General features: G+C 35.5%; 1 protein-coding gene across 3 annotated transcripts in view; it reads left to right on the top strand.

Annotated features, from left to right (window-relative positions):
* Positions 1-23,297, top strand: part of PDGFC (platelet derived growth factor C) — a 119,056-nt gene that overhangs the window by 87,735 nt on the left and 8,024 nt on the right. For all 3 annotated transcript variants that reach the window (XM_068681061.1, XM_068681062.1, XM_068681060.1), the window contains one exon: positions 23,089-23,296. In XM_068681061.1, the coding sequence (XP_068537162.1) occupies positions 23,089-23,296 (208 nt within the window). The remainder of the gene's footprint in view (positions 1-23,088; position 23,297) is intronic.

The following is a 23,297-nucleotide window of genomic DNA, read 5'->3' as shown; positions in this document are numbered from 1 at the left end:
GCCTAAAATATGGGTATTTTAACCATCAGCAAATTTGTCACTTGGTGGGAAAAAAAAAGAAAATGTAAAAGATCTCTGATAGCAAAGCAATGTTTATAGAGTTTTGAGGATGAGATAATGTTCTGAAGCATCAGGATGCAGTGGAACAGAAGTTGACATGTTTTTACAGAGTAGATATTCTGTATTTAAAGAGAGTGAAGAATATTTTTAAATTCCTCATAATTCACTTTTTGAAACTCCTAAGTCATCTTGTGGTTTGTGGTATTTGGTTGGTTGGAAATATCTGCAAACTCAATAAAAAATTGATCAAAAGAATCCATGTTCTAACGTTACTGACATGTGCTTCACTTGATGCATTTGGCTTGCTTACTGCTTCTGCTGCTTTGCATTTTCCCCTCTTTTCCTCCTTTGCAAAACTTCAGTTATGGAGAAGCATAGAATAATTCTGTGCATTTATTCAACAATACATAATCTTATATTTAATACATTTAGTGTACTGATGATGTAAGTGAAGTGTAGTAGTATATATACATGCTATTTCTTGTTGTATTCCTCTAAATGTTTGTAAATATTTAGGCCTAACTAAGTATTATCCCTGAAATGATTAAGGGCTTGATCTCCATGATTGTCTCTTTCGTGAGTTGGGCACTTTTGTTAGTAGAATAGTATGACTGATAGATGATGAATTTTGAAATTAAATAAAATGTCAGTTGGCATGCAAACCAGCTGGGGTATGGCTGGGTTTAAGCTCTTTTTATACTAGAGAGCAGAAGGTAATAAATATGTTACTTTTAGAAAATGGTAAAAGAAAATCCATAAATAGATGCTTTGTGTGGGCTGAGGACAGATTTCATTGTAGATGCCCTCCAGTATTACATCCTATCTGCTACATGTCTATCTGACTTGTGTATGATACAATTTTTGTGGAATGGATTAAAAAAAAGCACCTAAAAATACCAAAATGTAAGCATAATTATCTTCAATGCAGGACTCAGTTTAGCCTAAAGTTGTGCCAGGGGAGGTTTAGGTTGGATTTTAGGAAAAATTTCTTCACTGAAAGGGTCGTGAAGTATTGTAACAGGCTGCCCAGGAAAGTGGTTGAGTCACTGTCCCTGGAGGTGTTCAAAAGGTGTGGTGCTGAGGGACATGGCTTAGCAGTAGACTTGGCAGTACAAGGTTAACAGTTGGATATGGTGATCTTAGAGGTCTTTTCCAACCTAAATGATGTTATGGTTCTATGATTTAAATTATCAACAATTCAAAACAATTTTAATCTTCAAAATATTTAGATCGTTAACGCTGAACATTTGTTCAGTAGGCAAAAAGAGCTGAGATTGTAGGATGCATTTTTTTAGTCCCTCTTTTCCTCTAATAAAGTTTACATGCATCAGAAGTACACATATAAACTGTTACAGAAACCAAGCTATTTTCTGTCTCACATATGTAACAGGCAAGAGCAGCCCCTTTCCTGTCACAGAAATTCTTAGCCAGATTCAAAATGCACGGTATAACAACAGGTTTGTGAGAATTAATTTCCAAGTCTCTTTAATAAAGAGATTTTTCATGAAAAGTTCTGTTTTAATAAGCTATACAAAATACAATTTCATATTTCAGGTTGCATAATTAACTGTCTGGATTGTAAATGCAGTCTGTGTTGATAAGATTCAAGATTAGATCTTCTGCTGCTTGTACCTAAAGCAATTGAAAACTGAAAGTTGTGTTTTCCTTAAAATTGTAAGGATACGTCATCCTACATTTCAAGATAAATTAAAATTTACAGTAGTCAACCATAGGAATAAGTGTAAATTTTAAATAATTCTTGCAAAAACAACTGATTTGCCTAGTGATTCACTTATATGAATTGGTCCTAAACAGTTAATAATTTTTTCATTTTTTGAAAGAAAGGGGGAGGGGTAGATGCCTGGTAGACTAGCAATGAGAGATTGTTTGGGGAGAAATGAAGCAAAACTGAAATAAAACAGTGCAAGCTTGTTTCTGTATTTGGAGGCCACACACAGAGAGGGGCACCGGACACATTTTCAGGTCTTTTAAAGAGCAAGAGGAATGGCTTTGTTTAAATCTCCTGTAATTTATCGTATATATATATTTTTACTTTGTATATTATATTTCAAACGAACTTTTCACATGATGAATAAGTAGGGGGAGACCAGCTATTGATCTGGTTACCTTACTTGTAGGATTTAGCCTCTGAAAAGGACTCCCAGCAGTTCTTATGTTGTTAGATGCAACATCATTTTACAGAATGGTTTAACACAGCATTATAAGGCACTGCTTAAAAGCAGTGCATATACTGTATACAAGCAGAATGCTTGCTGAGAAAATCATGAAGATTTCTTGAGGGTCTAGATAACTTCAGTTTAATTACTTGAATTTCTTCCAACTTAAATTGTGTGGTCTGGGCGCATCTAGAAGAACATTCTGCAATTTTGGTTAGCTCTCTTTGTTCTATAGCTGCAAGTTCATTTAGTCTGGAATACTGTAAAGTGGAAGGAAGTGTTGAAAAACTTTTTTCTGCCACGAAAATTTAGCTTGTGTTAATTTAAAATTCTCCTGCTACTTTCGGCATGACTGTTATTCTTAGGCACTCTTTTCATGCTATGCCCTGTCACTTAGTCAGCGCTTACTGGTGAGCTGCATTATTCACTAGGGGCTTCTTAGTGGTTGTTCTGCATTTTGACTGTTCAGCTATGCATTTATTAAAAGTCATGTATTTGGCACCAAAACCTCCTAGAAATTTACTGCAAAAAGCAATCCGTATTTCATTTCTTTTCCTCTTCTCACTTGTCCCCAGTTACAACTCTAACCCATATAGTAGCCACATGCAATTGAGGGAAACCTTATAAATTCCTACAATGTGTTGGAGCTTCAGTCTTCCTAGTGACTTGTTTAGTTTAAATTATGTCAGTTACAAGTTTGGCATAGAAAACTTGATGTAATAAAGTCCATTGTTACTTGGGGGAGCGGGTGAATGGGATACTTGATGCCTGAGGTGCCATTAAGGAATGCATGACTGATTGCCAAAGTAGTTATTAATTATTCAGGGCACTCAGAACAAAGCAGCTCCAGTTAAAGTTGAAGCTGGGGGTGACTATATTCCCCCTTCTTTTTTTGGCATATGGTAGCATGTCATTTGTCATGAAAGATCTTGCCAAAGATCTTTGCTAAGAACAGACTTAACCCTCTTCTATGCAAGTGAAGATGAAGAGCAAAATCCGAGAAGGGTCTTAAATGGCTGACCTGGTTTAAAAGTGATTTGGCAGGTGTTCTGTGATTTTGGTGCAGTACCTGTATGGCTACCTAGATTTCAATCCAAGAGAGGTGTGTTTTTTTTCTTTGATGGAGAGATGATGTTAGTAGTGCTCTTGCTATTAACTGTAATACTTAAGATTAATATTATGTTTATATATATATATATATTAAAAAATTAATATAGCAATATATTAATTGTTAATATATTGATATTTATGTTTAATAATCTGTTTACAGCCATCTAATAATTGTTCCTCTATTTCATCCAAATTATCCAAGCTTTGATTTTTTTTGATGTTGAGCATGTTAGTTTTCTTTGTAGAATCTTTTAAAGTTGAGCTTGTTTAATGAAAATATGCAAATAAAATTAAAATACTAATAGAAGAAGTGCATATTAAGAAGAGAAAAAAGAAAACTCTTACCTAGCATTCGCTTTCTTTGAAAAGCCCACAGATTCCAGAGATATCAGATGTGTATCTCACATGTTAGGACCAAAGCCCAAGAGAGGCCTAACTTTGGCTGCAAAAACTGAAAATCTGTCCAGGAACATCACAAAGGACATTGTTGCTCTCCTAAACAAAGGTGAAGAAGGGGCTTTAGCTGCACTTTCTCAAGAAGAAATCTAAAGTATCTGGAAGAGAAATAACATAATGTCAGGGTAGTTTTAGACAAGGTTGAATGCAGCAGTGGGAGAGTATAAGTGTTATTTAGCACATTGGAATGCCACATGATGCTAAAGAGGACTGAAAATCCTTCATACATTGGGAAGGACTCTTAAAAAAAAATCTGCGTTCAGAGTTTTCACTGATTATGTACAGTGAAACCTAAGTCCAGATGAATCAATAAACTTCTAAAGATGCTCAAGTTTGCAAATTTGATCATTGAATTTTTGTGTGTGGCAAAGAATGATGCATTGCCAGTCAGAGGGGTTTTTTTATACTAATTCTTTCCTTGAGGATTTCATTAGGTTTGTGCTGAGGACTAAAGAATTCCGTTTACTTTTTTTTTTTTTTAATGTGGGATATTAAAGATTACCCACAAATACATAGATAGAGACATGCTTCAGGTTCAGTTCATGTAAATCAAAAAACTACAAAGAGTACACAAATGAAGATGCCTGTTATCCATGCGGCTACAATGAAAGGAAAAGAAAACTTTGAAGTAGACAGAACCTTTGAAGGGTATTTTCTAATAAAATCATAATGTCATGTTTCCTTGTGACTATATCTCATTTTGTCACATGGACACCATAAAAAAAAATTAAAGCAGTTACCAGGACAGCTCAGTGCAAACACTTTTTAACCTCCTTAAATGCCCTAAGAAGTGGAAAAATGTTGGAAATAGATTGGAAAAGTATTTCAAATACATGATGCTACCTTTCATCTTTCATGTCTATAAGCTGCTAAGAGCTTTTATTAGGTTTGCATTTAGTAATAAATATTTATTATTGTAAGTGATTATTTTCATTAATTGCAAACTTTTTGAAACTTTTTTGGGGTTTCTCTTAGTATTTCAATCAAGATCATGCATCCATAGTTAATTAATTTTAAAATACATATTTTACATGGCTTATCATTTAGTTTATTGTAGTATTCTACAAGTAATCTTACATATATGTTCTGCTTTTGTGTGCTCTTTTATTTTTCCTTGTTTTATATCAAAAAGTCTGAAAGAAAAGTTAAACGTAGAAAGAGGAGTGTTTGTGTCTTTTCCAAAGAGACAATTCAAAATTCTCCTGGAATGTGATGACTCTGGGAGCGGTCTGATTAGTGTTTGTGGGATCTTACGTAATATTATTTCTGTTTGGGAATGATCTGAAAGAACTATATTTTGCCAACTGATGAGAAAGCAGAAATAATAATAATTTGTATATTAATCTAGGAAAGATACTAATATGGAAACTCTAGTCGGCATTAATGATGTAAAGAATAGAATACATTAACATGGAGAAGATGGGCTTAGGGGAGATACCAGCCTTGTGGATTACCATAGCAGTTACCTTTGGTGTTACTTGTATCCTTCAACTTGATTTAATAGACAATGAAGTTTACACATACTAATAAACAAAGAGCACATCAATAATGAAAATAATTTTCAACCATTGTAGTCTTGAGTATATTCTGGGTATGAGATTGTGTACTTAGGGTAAAACACAGTTAAACATCAAAACTGAAAATTTAAAACTAAATAAATGGTTGTCATTCATCTCATTTTGCCATTTCAGACTGAGTTCTTAATGAGAAAAATGGCTCCATTAAACAAACTGATATAAACAAACAAACAAAAAAACAACTCTCACATTTTTCATTAGTATTTGAGTATTTCTTTTTTTTTTCCCCTCCTGGGGTACTTTTGTCTGTATGTGTGTATATATATATATATATACTCATTTTATATATATATATAAAACACATATATATATATATGTAATGTGTATATATATATATATACATTATATATATAATGTGTATATATATACACATATATATACATTATATATATATATAATATATATATATATACACACACATATATATATATATATTTCTGTTTCAATCATTATATAATTGTCTAGTTGACTATCCCTTTTTCCAGTTTCCAGGATCAACATGTTATTCACAGCTTTTGGAGAAAGCATGTCGATGGCTTCTCTACAAATCCCAAACCAAAGTGATTCTGTCCTATTCTCAATGTGTAACTAGCGCAGTCCTAGTTTTGTTTATGGTTTCAAATACTGAGATGTTGTGTCTGACATGCTTGATAGTAGAAAAGAGGTAAGCAAATGTACACTTGGCACTGGGTTTCAGACAGCACCATAATTTTCAGTTTTGCTATTTTAGTTACATTCAATGACATGTCCCTATCCATTTTACTATCTTTAGCTTAGTCATGCCACAGTCCTATCCTATTAAAATAGGGGCTTGGTAACTCTTTATTTGTGTGTACTGTGCTGCTTTTTCTTACCATAATTTTGGTAGGGAAAGATGAAAACAGAAATGTAAGGAGAAATTTTGGGACAGACAAAGAGAAGTTACTTAGTGTAGTTTATCTGTCCATCTTTTTACATACGGTACAGATCTGAAAGGACCCTTAGTAATTGCAGAATTACAAGCAAAACAATGGAATAATGGAGGTGCTTTTGTAGATGACTGCACAGTCTAATGCCACAAACTGGCAGAAGCACCTCTTTAAATTCAGGAGAAAAATTCTTGACAGGGTAATAACACTGTGTAGTAGCTTCAGGGTGGGAGTTTGCTTGAGGAAAGATTAATGTGGGGTATTGGTGGTGGCGTTAAGAGAAATCGTTTCCTTTCTAAAAAGGAATAGGTAATAAGCACTATGGGAATACCAAAATTTGCACCTGTCTTGTCTTTGCAGTACCTGGCCTCTGGTGTTACAGATGGGGATTATGAGCTGTCATTTGTTAGCTTCTCATAAGTGCTTAAAACTTTTTTTTAATGATGATGATGAAAGGCTTGGCTGAAGAAGCCAGGATATTTGTTGAAAAGTTTTGGGGTTTGTTTTCATGGGAAAGTCTAGATAATCACAAAGCTGTTGAATCTGTTCTTTCAATTATCTCTGACTAGGGTGGTGGAGAAAGAATTCAGGAGGGTTGTTTCCATGTTGACTGTTGATAGGTAGTACACACCGATGAAGAACTTTTATTGCTTAAAAAATGGAAACAAGCAAAAACGTTGCACGTGAGAACAGAGGGCAATTTCTGTTTGGCAAAAGACATTTCCAGGGGCTCAGGCTGCTTGAGTATTCATTTCACTCTAGTTTTGAACTGGGCAATAAATTGTAGGAAGAAAAATGCTAAGAATCATTTACGAGGAGAACTAAACTGCTAGGCTTCAAATTGAAGGGAGCAATTTAGTGCATGAAAGACCTGGCTTAAAGGCACTTGAAAAATGGATGTATGAAAGCAGATGGCGCACCCTTTGGAAGAAATTTTGCATGTAACCCTATAGACAGTGTGAAGCTGATATTTGCTAATAGCCCTTCCCTCTCAGCTGCAAAAGGATACCTAGGGGAAACTCCATAACTCTGCCCTGACACCATGTGCAACAGTTCTCAGGTCTCACTAGAGCTGTTTGTTAAGTGATCAGGGGAATTTCAGTGTAGTGATGTGCATGTTTAAATCAACCCAATGCTTTATTTTCTAGTACGTAGCCCTGATGTCTTTTGGTAGCACTTAGCCTGAAAGTTTCTCAGGGGAGATCTGTTGTTCAAAGTGCTCTTCTAGTAGCACGGCAAATAGCTCTTGAACAACCTGATAGTCTTTAGCAAGACAGATGCTATGCTATGTTAATTTTGTTAGAAGTCCATATTTTCATGCTTTGGTGAATAGTTGGTGTAGTGAGTACAATTGAAGAATTGAATTCTCAAATGTTTTGTTTTCAGTAGGTTTATTTAAACTATTTTTATGTCAAAAGAATTCTATGCAACTGACCCCAAACTTCCCTGCTGGGTGACAAGACTGAACTGACTAGGTAGCCAAGGAGAATAAGATGACTGAGTTGACCTGAGTTATCAAGGTCATTCAAACATCTGTATTTCTTCGGGAAGAAAGGGCCAAATGCCACAACGTTAAAATGTGTCAGTTGTAAGGCCATACGTATAGGATTTTGATATGTAAGCTATTAATAGGGTTACCCTTGCTTATCTTTTAAAAATCACTCTGATCTACTGAACTCTTCTGAACATGGTTGTCTTCAGGTTTTTCAGTGTGAGGTGTTCTGGGTTATCAAAGGTTAATAATAAAATACATTTATTGAGTCATCTGTGTAATGTCTTTTTGGTTTGGAATTCATGTATTTTAGTCAAAGTAAATTCTATAATCCTTCTCCTCTTGTTCGCAGTCTGTCCATATATGTAACTTTAAATACTGTACTTACTTTTTTTAATTGCCTTTCTGCTTAAGAAAGTCATAGGCACCTTTCATGTGGAAAAAAAGAAAACTAGCAATTAGGTGCTCTAAAATAGAAGTATGTCTCTTGATGCAGCATAAATGTAGAGTTAAGGCTCATAACTTTGAAACCAACACTTTGCTGCTATAAAAGACTTCAGAATACAGCCCAGCTTTCCACCAGGAACTAAAAGACATATGGTGAAATCAGCAGTACAATGAAAAAAAGAAAAATTGTCGAATGTTTTTTCAATTATATTCCCAATTGTCATTAAGAATAAAAAGTTGAGTTGCATTTAGAAATAAATATTTAGATGGATGAAAAATGATAAACAATTTGGAATTAATTTACTACTTTTCTGACAAAATGAATCTAAAAGTACTAGAGCTTAAGGGTCACACCTGCACATCTATGATATGGTAGGGGGGATCAGAAGGTGAAGCTGAGCCTTGTGCAAAGTCCACTGTACAGACGTAAAGCAAAATCTCTTCTGAATATTGCAGGCTGTTACTGGACACAGAACACCACGTGTAATAGGCCACTGCTTCATTGCTCCTTCCACTGATATTTTCTGCTTCAGAAAAGGATGGCAGCTTTTTTTGGCTGCTAGATATTGAGGTTTCAAGGAGAAGGTGAAAATTATGGTCAAGTTACCTAAGGAGGGAAAACTGTCCAGACTGTCTTTGTTGGATCATTCAGTACAAATGATATTCCCCTAGTTTTTGTCAGGGAGAAGAAAAAAAAAAAAAGCATTATTCTGACAGTGTGTCATCTTTGGTTTTATTATTGCATGTAAATTTAACATTCTTTACTTCTATTCATCTAGTGATAAGCACACAGTTCAAATTGCAATAATAGATAATGTTACCCTTTTCAATTTATAAGCTTTTGAAATGTGTGGATGTTTTGATTAGCTCTTTTCTGTTGTGCAGGTAGCATGACTGCTGGCAGACAGATTTTCAAACAAACAGATCCCATTGCCCTCAACAGGAAATATTAGGTATTGGACTCTGAAAAATAGTGACCACATCATGAAAGCAATGACCATGCTACCCAAATATAAATAGATTATTTTAAAAATATATATCAATTAATTGGCAAATAATTGTGTCTCTGTTTATTAAATTGAGAATAATGTTCTGTCCATGGAGGTGTAACTAGGTGTTGCTACCTATTCCTCTAAACTTCTGAGTGAGTGAAGTAAAGATTAACAAGACAAATTTAACTTTGATGGAAATTGTGTTAAGGATAGCATTGATACTATAATACTGAGCTCACAATCAGTGTTTATCTCAAATTTCATACTGGTTTAGTTTGCTGTGAAAATACTGATATAGTAATTTCTATAGGAAAAAAAAAAGATATGTCAATATGTAATTTTGTTGCTTACTAAAATGTCTTTTTCTCTGATTTTTTTTATAACGCAGTTCTTTTTAAGGTAATCCACATCCCTGTTGTTTGAGCAGACAATGTAACTGTAAATGTCAAAATGTTCTCTTCTGACTTTTAAACTCGAGTATAATTTTAGAGAGGGAATTTTTTACCATATGAATTCAGTCAACTTATATTAATTTTATAATGATGTACTTGAAATGACAATTCTTCTTCTCCCATTCCCCAAGTGGATTATACTGACATATCCTGTTACTAATTTTCATTCATGCAAATCATCATGTTTGTCCAGCGGGACTGCACAGATAAAGATACAAAACTGTTTTAAATTAAGTTGTGTATTTAGGTAATATTTAGATTAGATATTGGGAAGAGATTATTCACTCAGATGGTGGTGAGGCACTGTCACAGGTTGCCCAGAGAAGCTGTGGATGCCCCGTCCCTGGGGCATCCACAAGGATCAAGGTTCAAGGCCAGGCTGGATGGGGCTTTGGGCAGCCTGGTCTGGTTGGAGGTGTCCTTGCCCATGGCAGGGGGTTGGAACTGGATGGTCTTTAAGGTTCCTTCCAACTCAAACCATTCTGTGGTTCTATGAGTATATAATGGAGAAAGCTAAGAACATGATGATAACAGCACCTCAGCAAACAGGTCTTACCTATATGACCAGTCATATAGGTCTTACCTATATGACTGTTTACAGAGAAAAGATTTTCTCAAAGTAGTAGATTGACTCTTTCTTCAGCAAAGCACAGTAGTCGTTGTAGTCAATTTAGGTGACTTGTTTGACATGGCTTCTTAAGTATAATTTTTGCAGTACCTCTCAATTACATGTCATTTTGGTATTGAGAACCTTCTGAATTGGTTTCTGTTATCTAAACAAAAGATTATTTCATGGGGCTTCAATTTGCAGGTCATGTGGAAGAAATCCCACCTGCAGTACTTCTAAAACATGCCTTTTTACTATCACTTCAATTTATATTCTTATTTGTCATGTATCTGAAACTGTTTTGTCAAGCATTCAAGTGATATCTGTAGAGAAAAAGTTTGGTCTCGGCCTTTGTGATCATATGGCTCTGAGGCACACTTTCTGTCAGATCAACAGATATCTTGTGGTTTGAAAGATCTCACCAGATCTTTCAGTCTGGTACGCTAATGCAATAAATGATTTTATGTAACGTTGGATTCAACAGAATGTAAACAATGTCTGCAGTTCACAGAAAACCATGTTTTTTATGGGCTAGAAAATTCAGGTGGAATCAATGCTTCACACTTTGACTATTTAAACTGATAATAAACCCCACATTGAACCACTTCCTAGGTTGTGATGAATAGCAGCCCATGAAACCGCAGTTAATTAAAGCTTAGAAAACCACAGTTTTTGATGTCTGTGTTCTGTAATTAGTTCCATATATTCTCCATGAAATCATCAGAAACACCCAGTATTCCTGATTCATTGAACAGGAAAATAGGAGACTGAGGAAGAAAATAATGTAAGTGTAAACAAACTCTAGCAAAAAATGAAAGCAGAAAAGTATGTTTAAGTGTATAAATATTAATTTTCAAACAGATGTTAACAACAATTTTTAAAAGGGTCCATGAGAAATTAAATGAACAATGACCTTGCAGAAAGCTTTGGAACTTTTACTAAAATTACTGCTTTGGAAAAAAACAACTCGCTGTGTTTATATCATAGGACAGTGCTCTGTTAAAGGCTTAGGATTAGTGCAGTGTTATGTCAGTGTGTGGCACATCCTTTCTTGTGCAGATAACTGGTGTGTTACAAGACACGCCAGTGTCTTGGAGTGTGCAAGAATGGAGAACTAACCTGAAAGGAGATGCAACCATCTGACAGACAAGATTCCATGAAGTCAGCATGATAGTACTAGCAATTCTGCTTGTAGGATTGGGGCCATAATCGATAACCTGAATAGTCTCTCTTAAAACTTGATGAGGAAAATTAATGGCCTGGTTGACGAGATAACATGATTTTTCAAACATTTTTGTTACAGAGTGCCAGTTTTACTCATATTACGTTAGCAAGACCTTGTTAAAAATAATCAAGACTTGGTCTTGTTGACCAGAAAAGTTGGGGATAATTTGACCACACCTGAAGACAGTGGCAGTGTTATAACCAAACATCTGTCAGGCTTAAATGAAAATTGATTGATTTATTAGCAGTCTTCAGGAGAATCAGACTTTGCTCTACAACACATTGGATTTGTTAATACCATGGGTTTACTACTTGGCAGATTTCCCTTCTGTCTTTGTTTACATGTCTAACAGAAAGGGCTGAGAAGGAATTGCATGTGCAAAAGAAAACATTGTGTATTTATGTATTATAATAAAAGTAATTAGGCTATTTATTTATATATATATATATATATATTTAATAATACCAAGAAGCAGGTTGAGGCAGTTACTTGCAGCGGTGCCTTAAAATTCAACCTATTCTAATTTAATGGATTTGTTCATGCTGCAAGCAGCACAAAACTTCATGGGAGAGTACTTGAAATAGAATGAAGCAGTCTGCTTTCAAACCATCTTTCAAGGCTCCGTTTTAAGTAGCAGCCATACAGATTGAAAAAATAGAGCATGGAAGAAACGTGTCTACTTTTACTTTATGGCTGATGCTAAAACCATCTTCTTAAGTGGGTTATATTACATACTATTTTGAGGTTTCAAAGAAATTGTAAATGATACTGCCAAAGGAACTTCTGCTGCTCCCAACCAACCAACTTTTATTAAAAACCTGTTCCTCTGAAGTCCTGTTTATAACCTGTGACTCTCTCATTTTCTTCAAGAAAAAGTAGCCAAATTAAAGTTTAAAATTGGAAGTAGTTTTATTAATTTCCATATTCTCATATGAATAAAGGCGTGTGAGCTGACATGCAAACAAAAAATATATTTTTTTTCCCACCAGATATTCTATATTTAAGTATATAGGCATGCAGTTACTGCTTTTTATTACAGCATTAATATAACAATTTTTAAGGTTTAAAATAGGTTAAAATGTACAAAAGGAGAAATAATCACTGACCGGAAAAAAAGTGCAGTACGGTTTGATTGTGTATACAGAAGAATTGGGGTTATATCTAGTCAACGGAGTAAATATAAAAATGATTTAGCATTAGTTTGTTTCTAAAATTCAGGATTTTCCTCAGCATAATCTTACATGTTTTGTTGAAACTACATGGTTACCAGATAGATTCTGTGTAATACAGAATACAGAAAGGCAAGGCTAGAAGGGAATTTGGGTAGGATCTTTTCTGAGCCATTCTCCCACTCTTAGAAGGGATTAGATAGACAGTTTATTATTGCTATATATTTATACTGTTCCTGAAGTTCAGGGGTAAAGATTTCACAGATCTGCTCAATCATCTGTTGCGCTGCTTTACATATTATGATATTTTTTTTCCCAACATAAATCTTATTTCTTGTCATTGATGGACTAGGGAACAGCTGATCATCTGATGCTCTATTACATGTTTGTTATCACATCTCCTGTCAGTCTAGATTAAAGAAACTTGTATCACTCAATCTTATCGTATTTCATGTTTTCTTTTTCTTCTTCCTTTTTTTTTTTTTTTTTTTTTCTTTCTTTGAGTGTTTTCTGTCTGCCTGTATCTTAAAAATGCTGTAGGTAAAACTGAACATTGTATTACTGAACATTGTATTTCAGCTAAGACACCTCTGGCAGCTCAGTAGTGTAGCATTATGATGCTGTTCTGAATACATCTGAATGAGATCTGCCTTCTTCATTACAGGTTCACATTGTCTTCTATTTCTTGTTACAATTTCTGGTCTCCTGTACCTCTGTTTATTCTACTCCAGGACTTCTACTAGAGTGCTTAGGATTTTGAACTTCTGTTTACAATTTTTTTTTTTACTTCTAAATGCAAGTTGTATTGGAATACGTTTTTCTTAGGAAGAGAAATTTCTCCATTTAAGCATACATTTCCAAACTATTGTGCCTTTTAGTTATTGTGTAATCATGCATTTTATCTGCATAATTTATAAAATATATATATATTGAAGTCACATTAGATGAGAGATATAGTAGAAAATATGGAGTTAAGAGTGATACAGCTGGACATTACAAGTATGTTAGAACACTATTATGGCTAGTTGTATAGGACTGCAAAAGCTAGCTCAGATCTGAAGTCTGGCTTATTCAAACAGTGTGATAATCTCTACATGGTCAATGCAGTCATAGCCTCTACCTTTGGGCAGAGGGTCATTAGGTTATGACGTATATATTACATATAAAGAAATTTATAGAAATTACTTTTCTTCACAAATCTTAATATGCTAAATCTGTAGCATGTTTGATGACACTAAGGAATGATACATGAGGACAGAGCTGAGGTTCGTTCCTTGCAAAGTAATTTTTTTGTTCAAGGACTTTTTACCTTCAAGGCAGGACAAGCTCTGATTTGCAGTATCTGCTGTACAGGAATGTTGGGTGTGTTCCTTTTATTGTGATATGAAATGAACAGAAACCTGTTGTGGAATGCAATTTAGTATGTATACTGAAGGATCACCTTAAAATTGCATATACTGTGGAAGTCATTTTCATTGCCCTTGCCAAATACACTTTCCAGTTGTAATAAACAGTCATTCCTAGTGTTTAACATTTGATGAACCTCCTATGAACTTACTGGGAAAAGTAAACATTTTCTTAAAAACAACTACCCATTTCTAATACCTAAGGGGAACTTAGAGAAAAAAGTTCATTCCCTGACTCCAAACACTTGCTGTTGTTCCATTTGGTTAATCTTTTTATAAGTATCCACATATTTTGACTTAAGTGAGTAATTAAAAAAAAAAATACATCTGCAAACATGATGTCCTTTAATTATGGCTGACCACATCCTCTATTCAGAACAACTGCACTTGTGTTGACTGTTTAGTTCTTGTAAACAACTGTCTGTCAAGCAAGAACTAGAGCTTTGTGTACAGAACAACAAAATCCTTCTATAAATCATAAATGTAACAGATGCAAGTGCGTTTCCTGTATGAATTTTTAGGTGTGTATATAAATGAGGTGATTAATAATCACAGTAACCCAATTTGCAGTAAGAGCTAACGTTCCATCTGCTATGTCTAAATGCTTACTGAAGTCTTGTGGTTATAGGATTTTTTTCATTGACTTGTTTGTGCACTGAGACTTTTACATTACTGCTTGTCCAACAATAATATTCCTCCATTTAGATGATAATTTCATATCTAAAGCATAATTTGGATTGTTTTTTGCAAATCTTCCCTTGACTTGAAGAGTAAACTTTTCCCCATTTCAGCCTACAGCACGTATGCATACAGGACTTGCATGCTTTCAAATCTTCAGTGAAATAAGTTAATTTGAATTGGTATTCTTTTAGTTCTACCTTTCCACAAACATTCAGCTAAATATTGGGGCCAAGGATTTCTGTGCATTAGATTTGAGTTTTGGTCTGAACTGTAAAAAAATAATTTATTTATAATGAGATCCTAATACTCAGAAAAGCATTTTTTTTTCTCTCTCAGTATTTGATATATAACATAATTTATAAGACTTCCCTTGTAGGAAGGAATTGCAGGTTTAAGATGGCATTCATCAAAATAGGACATTCCAGAGAATAACATGTAATGAATAAAAATATACCAAGGGTTATTATAAGGGTTTATAAGGCTATCAAGGGTTTACAAAGGGTTTATTTATTCAAGTGTTAAAAAAAACAACTTATTCAGCTTTCTAGTCTTCCATTCAAATATCTTTGTATGCCTAGGAAATAATATTTTAGTCCAAAGTGTCGCTATGAACCGTCACAAAGTACACTACTATCTTAATCACTATTTGAGCACAAGAGAAACGTAGAGATTCTTTTTCTTATGGCTCTTCTCGCACAGAGTGAAGAGAGCTCACTGTAAATTTCCTTTAAAGTCTTATTTAGAAGAGAGGGATTTATAAACAAGAAGCTAGTGCTTATGAAGGATTAAGGTTTTGGGAGTAGTTATGGTTTAGATATTAAACGTTCACAAATATACTTTATAGGAACGAAACCCCAGGGATTACATACCTTAAGTTAGTTTGCATATCAGCAGTAATCTGAAAACAGCAACAACAACAACAAAAAAGACAAATTATTTGATGGAAGGACTGCAGATGAAAACTGACAGTGATTTGACTTTGAAACTTTCTATGTCATGGAGATAGTTTGTGCCATGACTTGTTCTGTCCTTCTAGGCCTGATTCATTGCAGCACTGTGTTTGCTTTTAAATGCTCTTTGTTCAGCTCAGTATGTCAGGACACACGTTCAACATATATCTGAGTGTTTGGCTACTGAGTCAAAATACATCTGAGTCATAAGAGATCTTGCATTTCTTTGGGTCTTCTGTCTAGAATCTTTTATCATTCAGTACTATGGCCACAAGTAAGCGAATATGGTAAAAACCCACGGCAAAGGTAGAAATGTATCAAAATTGACTCCTCTTGTAACTACTAGCAGTCTGAGTCTGCAAGCTTTATGGATTCTAGGGTGAGCAGACATTGTACATGTCATGGTTTGAGACCTCTGCATTTGCCAGAGATACGGGTGATGCAGTTTCAAGTAGAATGACCTGTCTCCTCTTCTTAACTGAAAGAAAGAATAAATCAGTGAAGTGCTTGCCCAAAAGAATGCAAGAGTCACGGAGTTATTTTGTAGTAATACCATCAGAGGACGAGACAGAGAAATTTGGTAATTTTGTACTGGTTATGAATTCCTGATGAAATACTGTGTGCTGCTTCATTGAGACTTATCCAGATACACTGAAAAATTCAGTAACTCCATGCAGCCAGATCCAAGAAGGATACTTTGTGTAGGCACTTCATAGGAGTAGGAGACACTACAGTTACCACAACAAAGTGCACTGTGTGGAAGGCCTTATCGTGAATACAATACTGTGAGCTTTAATTTTCTTCTTTTTGCCGCCTTCTAATTTTCTAAATGAGTTAGTGTGAATTATTGCTGATACATGTGAACACAGGAAAAAGCAAAATGTATTTTTGTACATATATACACACGTATATACATATGTTATTACAGATAATTAACATAGGAAGAGAATAAAGTAAATCAGTAAAATTTTCTTGAAAATGGCTTCCAGAAATTATTGTTATCGATGTCATCCTCTGAGAGTTCACGAACTTGCTCTAGGTAGGTGTCAGCTTTGGCTTCAGATGAGTGATTCTCTCTCCTATACCATGTATTTCAAAGGGTGTGAAGGTGCACAGGCTTCAGGCAAAAAGCTGTGATTTGCAGGAAGAAAGCTGATGATTAGTGACATCCTGTGCAATTTTCATGCAGCCAATTTCCTTGAGAGCACGTCCCAGTTGTTTCCATCACCATTACAATTCTGTGAACGGCACAGAAACTCTATTTGGGGGAATATGTGGGACTTTTCCAAATATATTTTATCTCAACACTGTCAGCTAACCTGAGGAAATGTTAGGCTGCTCCCAACACTACTTTTATTTGTCTTTATTCTTTTGTTCACGCTTGTGACAGGACAAGACAGACAGGAAGCAATCCATTCACTTTCCCTTGTGACCTTTCTCCTGTTGGAGATTATGGAAACAAGAGTAGAAATGGTGTACAACTTAAAGGCCATTTAAAAAAACTACTGATGTAGAGTTTGGAAAACCTTCCCTGGATACTCAGAAAGTAAGGGTCTCACTGAGATAAAAGGAAAGGCCTGGATGCATATGAAGAGAGGCTTAGACGAGAAAAATTAGGGAGCTTGTGGGAGGCTCTGTTGTCCTGTGTCAATATGTATAGGTACCTTAAAGGAGGCTGTAGCGAGGTGGGGGTTGGTCTATTCTCCCACGTGGCTGGTGACAGGATGATGGGAAACGGGCTGAAGTTGCGCCAGGGGAGGTTTAGGTTGGATATTAGGAAGAACTTTACCGAAAGGGTTGTTAGACATTGGAATGGGCTGCCCAGGGAAGTGGTTGAGTCAACATCCCTGGAGGTCTTTAAAAAACGGCTAGATGTAGAGCTCAGTGATGTGATTTAGTGGAGGACTGGTTAGTGTTAGGTCAGAGGTTGGACTAGGTGATCTTGGAGGTCTCTTCCAACGTAGGTGATTCTGTGATTCTGTATTTAATAGCAACTTCAGCAAAAGCGGCAAGTGCTGCAATGGGCAGGAACTGCCCCAGCCTCCCTGGCTTATATCTCTGTCACATGCAGGTTAACACGTTTGCCTTACTACATGGCTTTGGCAGCCTAAATGGGTCACCTGCCTTTCCTCCTTCTTTTTCTTTGCTGGATGCAAGAGACAGATCCTGGAACCTGCTTTGGTGGTTGCCCACCAGCCCAGATACGGAGCATCCTTGCTCGACACACTTTCACAAAAGGATTAGCTTTCTTGTACTATTTACATGAGCACAAGTAAGTTTATTCTTTTCAGATAGGCAATGATTTGTAGACAGTTTTCAGAGTCACCACTGCATCTATTTATGGGAGAAGAGAAAAAAAGAAAGAGTTACTGTTATGCCAAGAAGCTTCTGTGTCCTCAGGGCAAACTCTTTCTGAGCTGGATATCTGCTCTCCCTCTAGCTTATAATGATGGTAATAGGAGGGCTACCTGTGATTATAAATGAATAAAATAGCCTTTCTTCGTTGTGTTACAGGAACGTGCATGTACTTCTAGTTTTAATAGCATACTTCTGAATCTGTTCTTATATAATAATAATAAAAGCTGTAAGGATATTTCATTAGAAGAAATATGTTATTTCCTTCAAAGTACTGATCGTCGTTGGGGAGATTTGGGGAGATTCCTCTGAATTCTTTTTTGTTGTTACAGAGTGCCTTCTAGCCTGATGAAACCATACTGATATTTAATAGTTTCTCCAAGCTGTGCCAGCTGGTGAATGGGTTTTCACTCAGGAACTTCTTGACAATGTTTCCTTCAAGAAAAGAAGTGAAAAAAGGGATTTCTTCTGCAGAGAGGGAATTTTCTGTAGACAAATTATTCACTACTCATAAATGTCCTGTCCTGCCAAGTATTTGACTCACTTGTTTTTGTTGTACTAGTCTTAACTCAGTGGTTGAATTGTTAAACATGAAATTCATCACTCTTGGCAACAGCAACCTAACAAAATTACTTCTTTCTTCTCTGACTGGAGAGGGGCAGTACCAGGACCTTGACAGTCAGTACCTATGAGGCAGGACCAAAAGGAAGGCTTTGCTTAGATTGCAGGTGGTTTTTAAGAGCTTCACTGGTGTAGTGGTAGGCGAGTACTGTTTTGTTCTGAATGGTTGATCCTTGAAGCAGGCTCTGTGCAAGGGAATAGCACATGGATAGCAGCAGAAGATGAAAGGCTGTAACATACTGTTTAACATCCAGAGTCTTGATCTTCATCTGTCTAAAATACTTACGGATTCTTCAGATAAAATGCTGAGTATCTAATAAATGTTTATTGTATCCCTTCTCTCATGGAGCTTGTGATACCAAGGAATTGCCATTATGCTTACTTTAAAGATTTGATGAGGCTGTGAGGCAGCTTCCATGGTATGAAATTCCTGGGGCCAGAGCGAACCTAATAATGTTTGTGTTAGTGGCCACTGTGCTTTTGGTTGTGATGGTTTAGCTGTTGGAGGTCTGCACTGTGAATAAGCTTGTGGTTAAAGAAAAATGGAAAGGAGAAATGTTCTTCTTTAGAAAGATTAGTTCTTGTTTATGATGCAGCCACATACACAGTCATGCTGACATAACAAGGAGCTGCTGCTGCCAGATGCTTTCTGCCATGAAGCTGTGGCCTAAATTATATGCTAAGGAAATACATGTCAGAACAAGAAATGGATCACAGGTATTTAAGTTAGGCTGCACGCTACTTCATCCTGTAGGTCTTAGCTTCAGCTGGGTAATTTCAAATTCACATGTTGCAGGGTTTTATTCAGATTTATGGCTTCACTGATGGGTGTTGCCTTGTATGTTCCATGTATGTGTCATACACTTTTTTCTTTGGGAAAGGAGGTAGCTTTGATTCCTTCAACAGGGCATAACTTGTGTTCTGAGTTCAATAATGTGAATTTTACTCCCTAGGTTTCTTCCAGAGGCCTATTGTTAAATGTAACTGTCAGGGCTGGATACTTTTGTGAAGACTTCATATTATTTCCTACTTCTTTTCCAAGCCAGTATCTTAAACTGTTGCCTAAATTTGGTCTATTTGCCTTTCTTTTACACTTGTAAACACCTTAGGGAATTTCTATAAGGTGTTTGTTTTGATAGAGTCAAGTACACACACAGAAATACAATATAAACGGACCTACTGAAAATTCTTTTTGATCCAACACTAATTGTCGTCCTTGGCTGTTCTACAGGGTAGCAGAAATCCTAAGTTTTCTGCTCTGGTTTTCATCCTCAATCATTTTTATTAACAGTAAAGACACAACTCTTGGCGCTATCTTGGTTTTAAGCATCTTTATTCATATTAAAGTAAATTGAAATTGTTTCCTGGGCACAGAAACAAAAGCTGTAGAGTGTTTTGTTTACAAGAGGAATCACATTGAAATAAGAACCTTGTTGAGGTGTTTTTCAAAATCTGTCTTCGGGAGAATTATGCATCCTCAGGCATAAAAATAAAAAGGTGGTCTGAAGCCTAAAATATTGATAAAACTTTGATAAAAAACTTTGATAAAACTGAGTGAAACTGTAAATTGGATAAAATTCCAACAGATTACTTTAGTCAAAGGAAGGAGTACCATTTTTGCTGTCCTTTTCTATCCAAAAGATTTAACTAACAAATGTAATACTTATTAGCAAGTAAAAGGAATGTAGAGTACATAGAGTACATTTTAATTAACGTTTATATTTAAGTTTATCAATTGAAATTTCATAAATTTCATTTATGTCGTAAATTACAGCATGTAGTTTTACGATATTGATTTTCTATGATGCATTTTAACTATTTGATTTAAATTGGCTAGGATTATTGGGAAATACATCATTAATCTTGATCTTTATTCAAAAAAGCTGTGCAATTTTGCTGTTTCAGTTAATTTTTCTTCATGTTTGGTTTGCTATGAGTATGATGAGAAAGTGATGACAACTTTAATTGTGCTACTGTTAAGCATGATGATTCACCATTTCCTCATAATATTTTAACTCTGGCAAATGCCTACTGAATCCAGAATAACATAGACCGATGGATTAGTTTCTATGTATATATTGCTAAGTGTGCATGTTTGAGGTTGTGAAATGTGAAAATAGATTCTAGATCAACAGATTTTCATCCGGAATTCATCTGTTTGATTTGCAAACAAAAGTTGTCAGTATAGGTGAGACACTGAAGTAAATTCTTCATCTGGAAACAAAATAGAAGAATTTTTTTCTTCAGTTACTAGTTCTACCATTTGTGCCTTACTTTATTTTTCCCCTTAGCAAAACCCTGCACTTTCAAACCAGGAAATGTGCCTGCTAACAAATACAACATTGTGGAGAAAAACAGGAAGAAAAAATGTAATTTTTTTTGACCAGCTGAATTACAGTGTCACAGCACTATTTTGAAACTTGCTGAGTAGTATGTTTTGCCACGAGCAAATATTTAAATTATAGACCAGAATCTGTTGCTTTATTATCATAACCTAATAGAGGTATCAACATGTTATTTTTTTTTAATACGGGCATTGGATAGAAGAGGGAAAGAAATACTTCAGCGTTTTGAACTCCACATTCATCCAGAATGGGAAGCAACCATTTCACTCACACTATTGAAAATATGATTAGAAAAGCAAGATAAATATACACTAAAGTTACTAATACCAGTACATTAGATTTATGTTTTGTGTTATCTTTACAAGACTCACAGCTAAAAAACAGAACAGATCATTTTAGTCCCTGTAGTTCCTGAAGACAGAGACAAGCCCTTGAAGCAAAAAATAGGAAGGGTGTGGTGGTTTACTTCCATTTGCTGCCCCTTCAACCTCAGATTCAGCCAAAAGCAAAAATGTATGCATAACAAAACTGAGAGCACAGAAGGGAAAAAATATTTATTGGTATGAAACACAGCTATGGTAGGCATATGTATTTTAGAAAACTGCTACCTAGTATGCAGTGCTGCGAGGGTTGTTTTATTAAATACTTTTTCTTGCCTAGCTGGAAATTCCTTATCAGTCTATTTCTGTGATCATTTTGAAAAGGTAAAGAAACACAACTGCTCTTACAAAGTATGTTTACACTTCACATTGGAGTACCAAGAGTGCCATTTAGACACTAAGTCTGCTGAGGAATTATATACGCATATTTATATTTTTACTTATATTAAATAGATATAATTTAAATTATTAAAATAAATTAATTTAAATCTTAAATTTAAGATTTAAATTAATTTATATATTAAATATTATAATTATATATAGAGATATGTTGATCACAATGTTAGTTCACATATTGGAGGAACATCCAGTTCATCTTTCTTAATGTGATGTTCTGGGAAAATTCAGGAAGGGACCTCAGGAGGTCCCTAGTTTAACCTCCTGCTCATAGTAGGGTCAGCTCTGAGGTCAGACCGTGGCTCAGGGTTTCAACCCTAAGTCAGGCAGTGAAAACCTCTGGCAGTGGGTACTGCACAGCCTCTCTGGGCAGCCTCCTCCAAAGCTTGACCATCCTTATAGTGAATAAATTTTCCCCTCTTGCATGCACCACAGCTGAGGGCAGCAATGCACACATAACATTATGCATTTAACTTGAAGATTCCTTGTCCTTCCTGTCTCCTAAATAAGCAGTAGGTTCAAATCTTTACTCCTCCTTATGCAGTCCTTAGATAAATTGCCTTGGGATGTAACATTTGTAGAGCTTTCTGCCTAGGTTTCCCTTTCTGCCTTTTTCTATTCTTTGGAAAAATACAAATCAGTAGATAGTTTTTAAATGGATAGTAGAGTGAACAAAATCAGAAATCTCACTTTGCTCAAATTGCCTGCTGCTGAGTGCCCCTGAACCAGCAAGTGCAAGTTTGTCAGTAAGTTTGTGCTGCGGGAAAGTACAGAGATTTTTATAGTACTGAGTTTCAGCATATAAGTACCTTTGATATTTTTCAGAATATTTTTTTCTTGGGAGAGAAATACTTATAGCAATGTCAGATGTTACTACTGTTAAGTATTGTTTAACCAGAAACATAATTCGTAGCATTGTATGAAACGTAACTGGTGCTTAATGGGGCCATGTTTTCACAGTCACTCTTTGTTCTGTTTCTAAAATTTTGTCCATCACTTAGTGAACTTCTTCAAAGAACAGGTATAGCAGCATGCTATCTTTAAGGCTAGGAATGTAAGAAGTGGGAAAGCTGTCTTGTGGAAGGTTGTTTACACTTATCGCTGAAGAATAATTAGGCACTTTTTGACTCTTGTCATTTGTCTTATTAGGTAAACTGTGCATTGGAAACAAACTAGCCACTTATAAACTTTCCCAGCTATGTAACTTCATAAAGTACGATACTTTATCAAAGCAGATCCATTAAACCTCTGACTGGTACTCTTCTCTTGGCTTTGATTGCAGCACCACACAGAAGCACCTAGCCCATCATTGCTACCCCCGTCAGCTTTACCATTAGATGTATTAAACAATGCCGTTGCTGGATTTAGTACTGTGGAAGAACTTATCCGGTACCTTGAGCCAGATCGGTGGCAGCTGGATTTGGAAGACTTGTACAGGCCAACGTGGCAACTTCTTGGAAAGGCATATATTCATGGAAGAAAATCAAGAGG

Source organism: Anas acuta, chromosome 4, assembly GCF_963932015.1.
Source record: "Anas acuta chromosome 4, bAnaAcu1.1, whole genome shotgun sequence".
In the NCBI taxonomy this organism is placed as follows: domain Eukaryota; kingdom Metazoa; phylum Chordata; class Aves; order Anseriformes; family Anatidae; genus Anas; species Anas acuta.
Note: the sequence above shows the minus strand (reverse complement) of the source record. Positions and strands in the feature narration are given on the sequence as shown.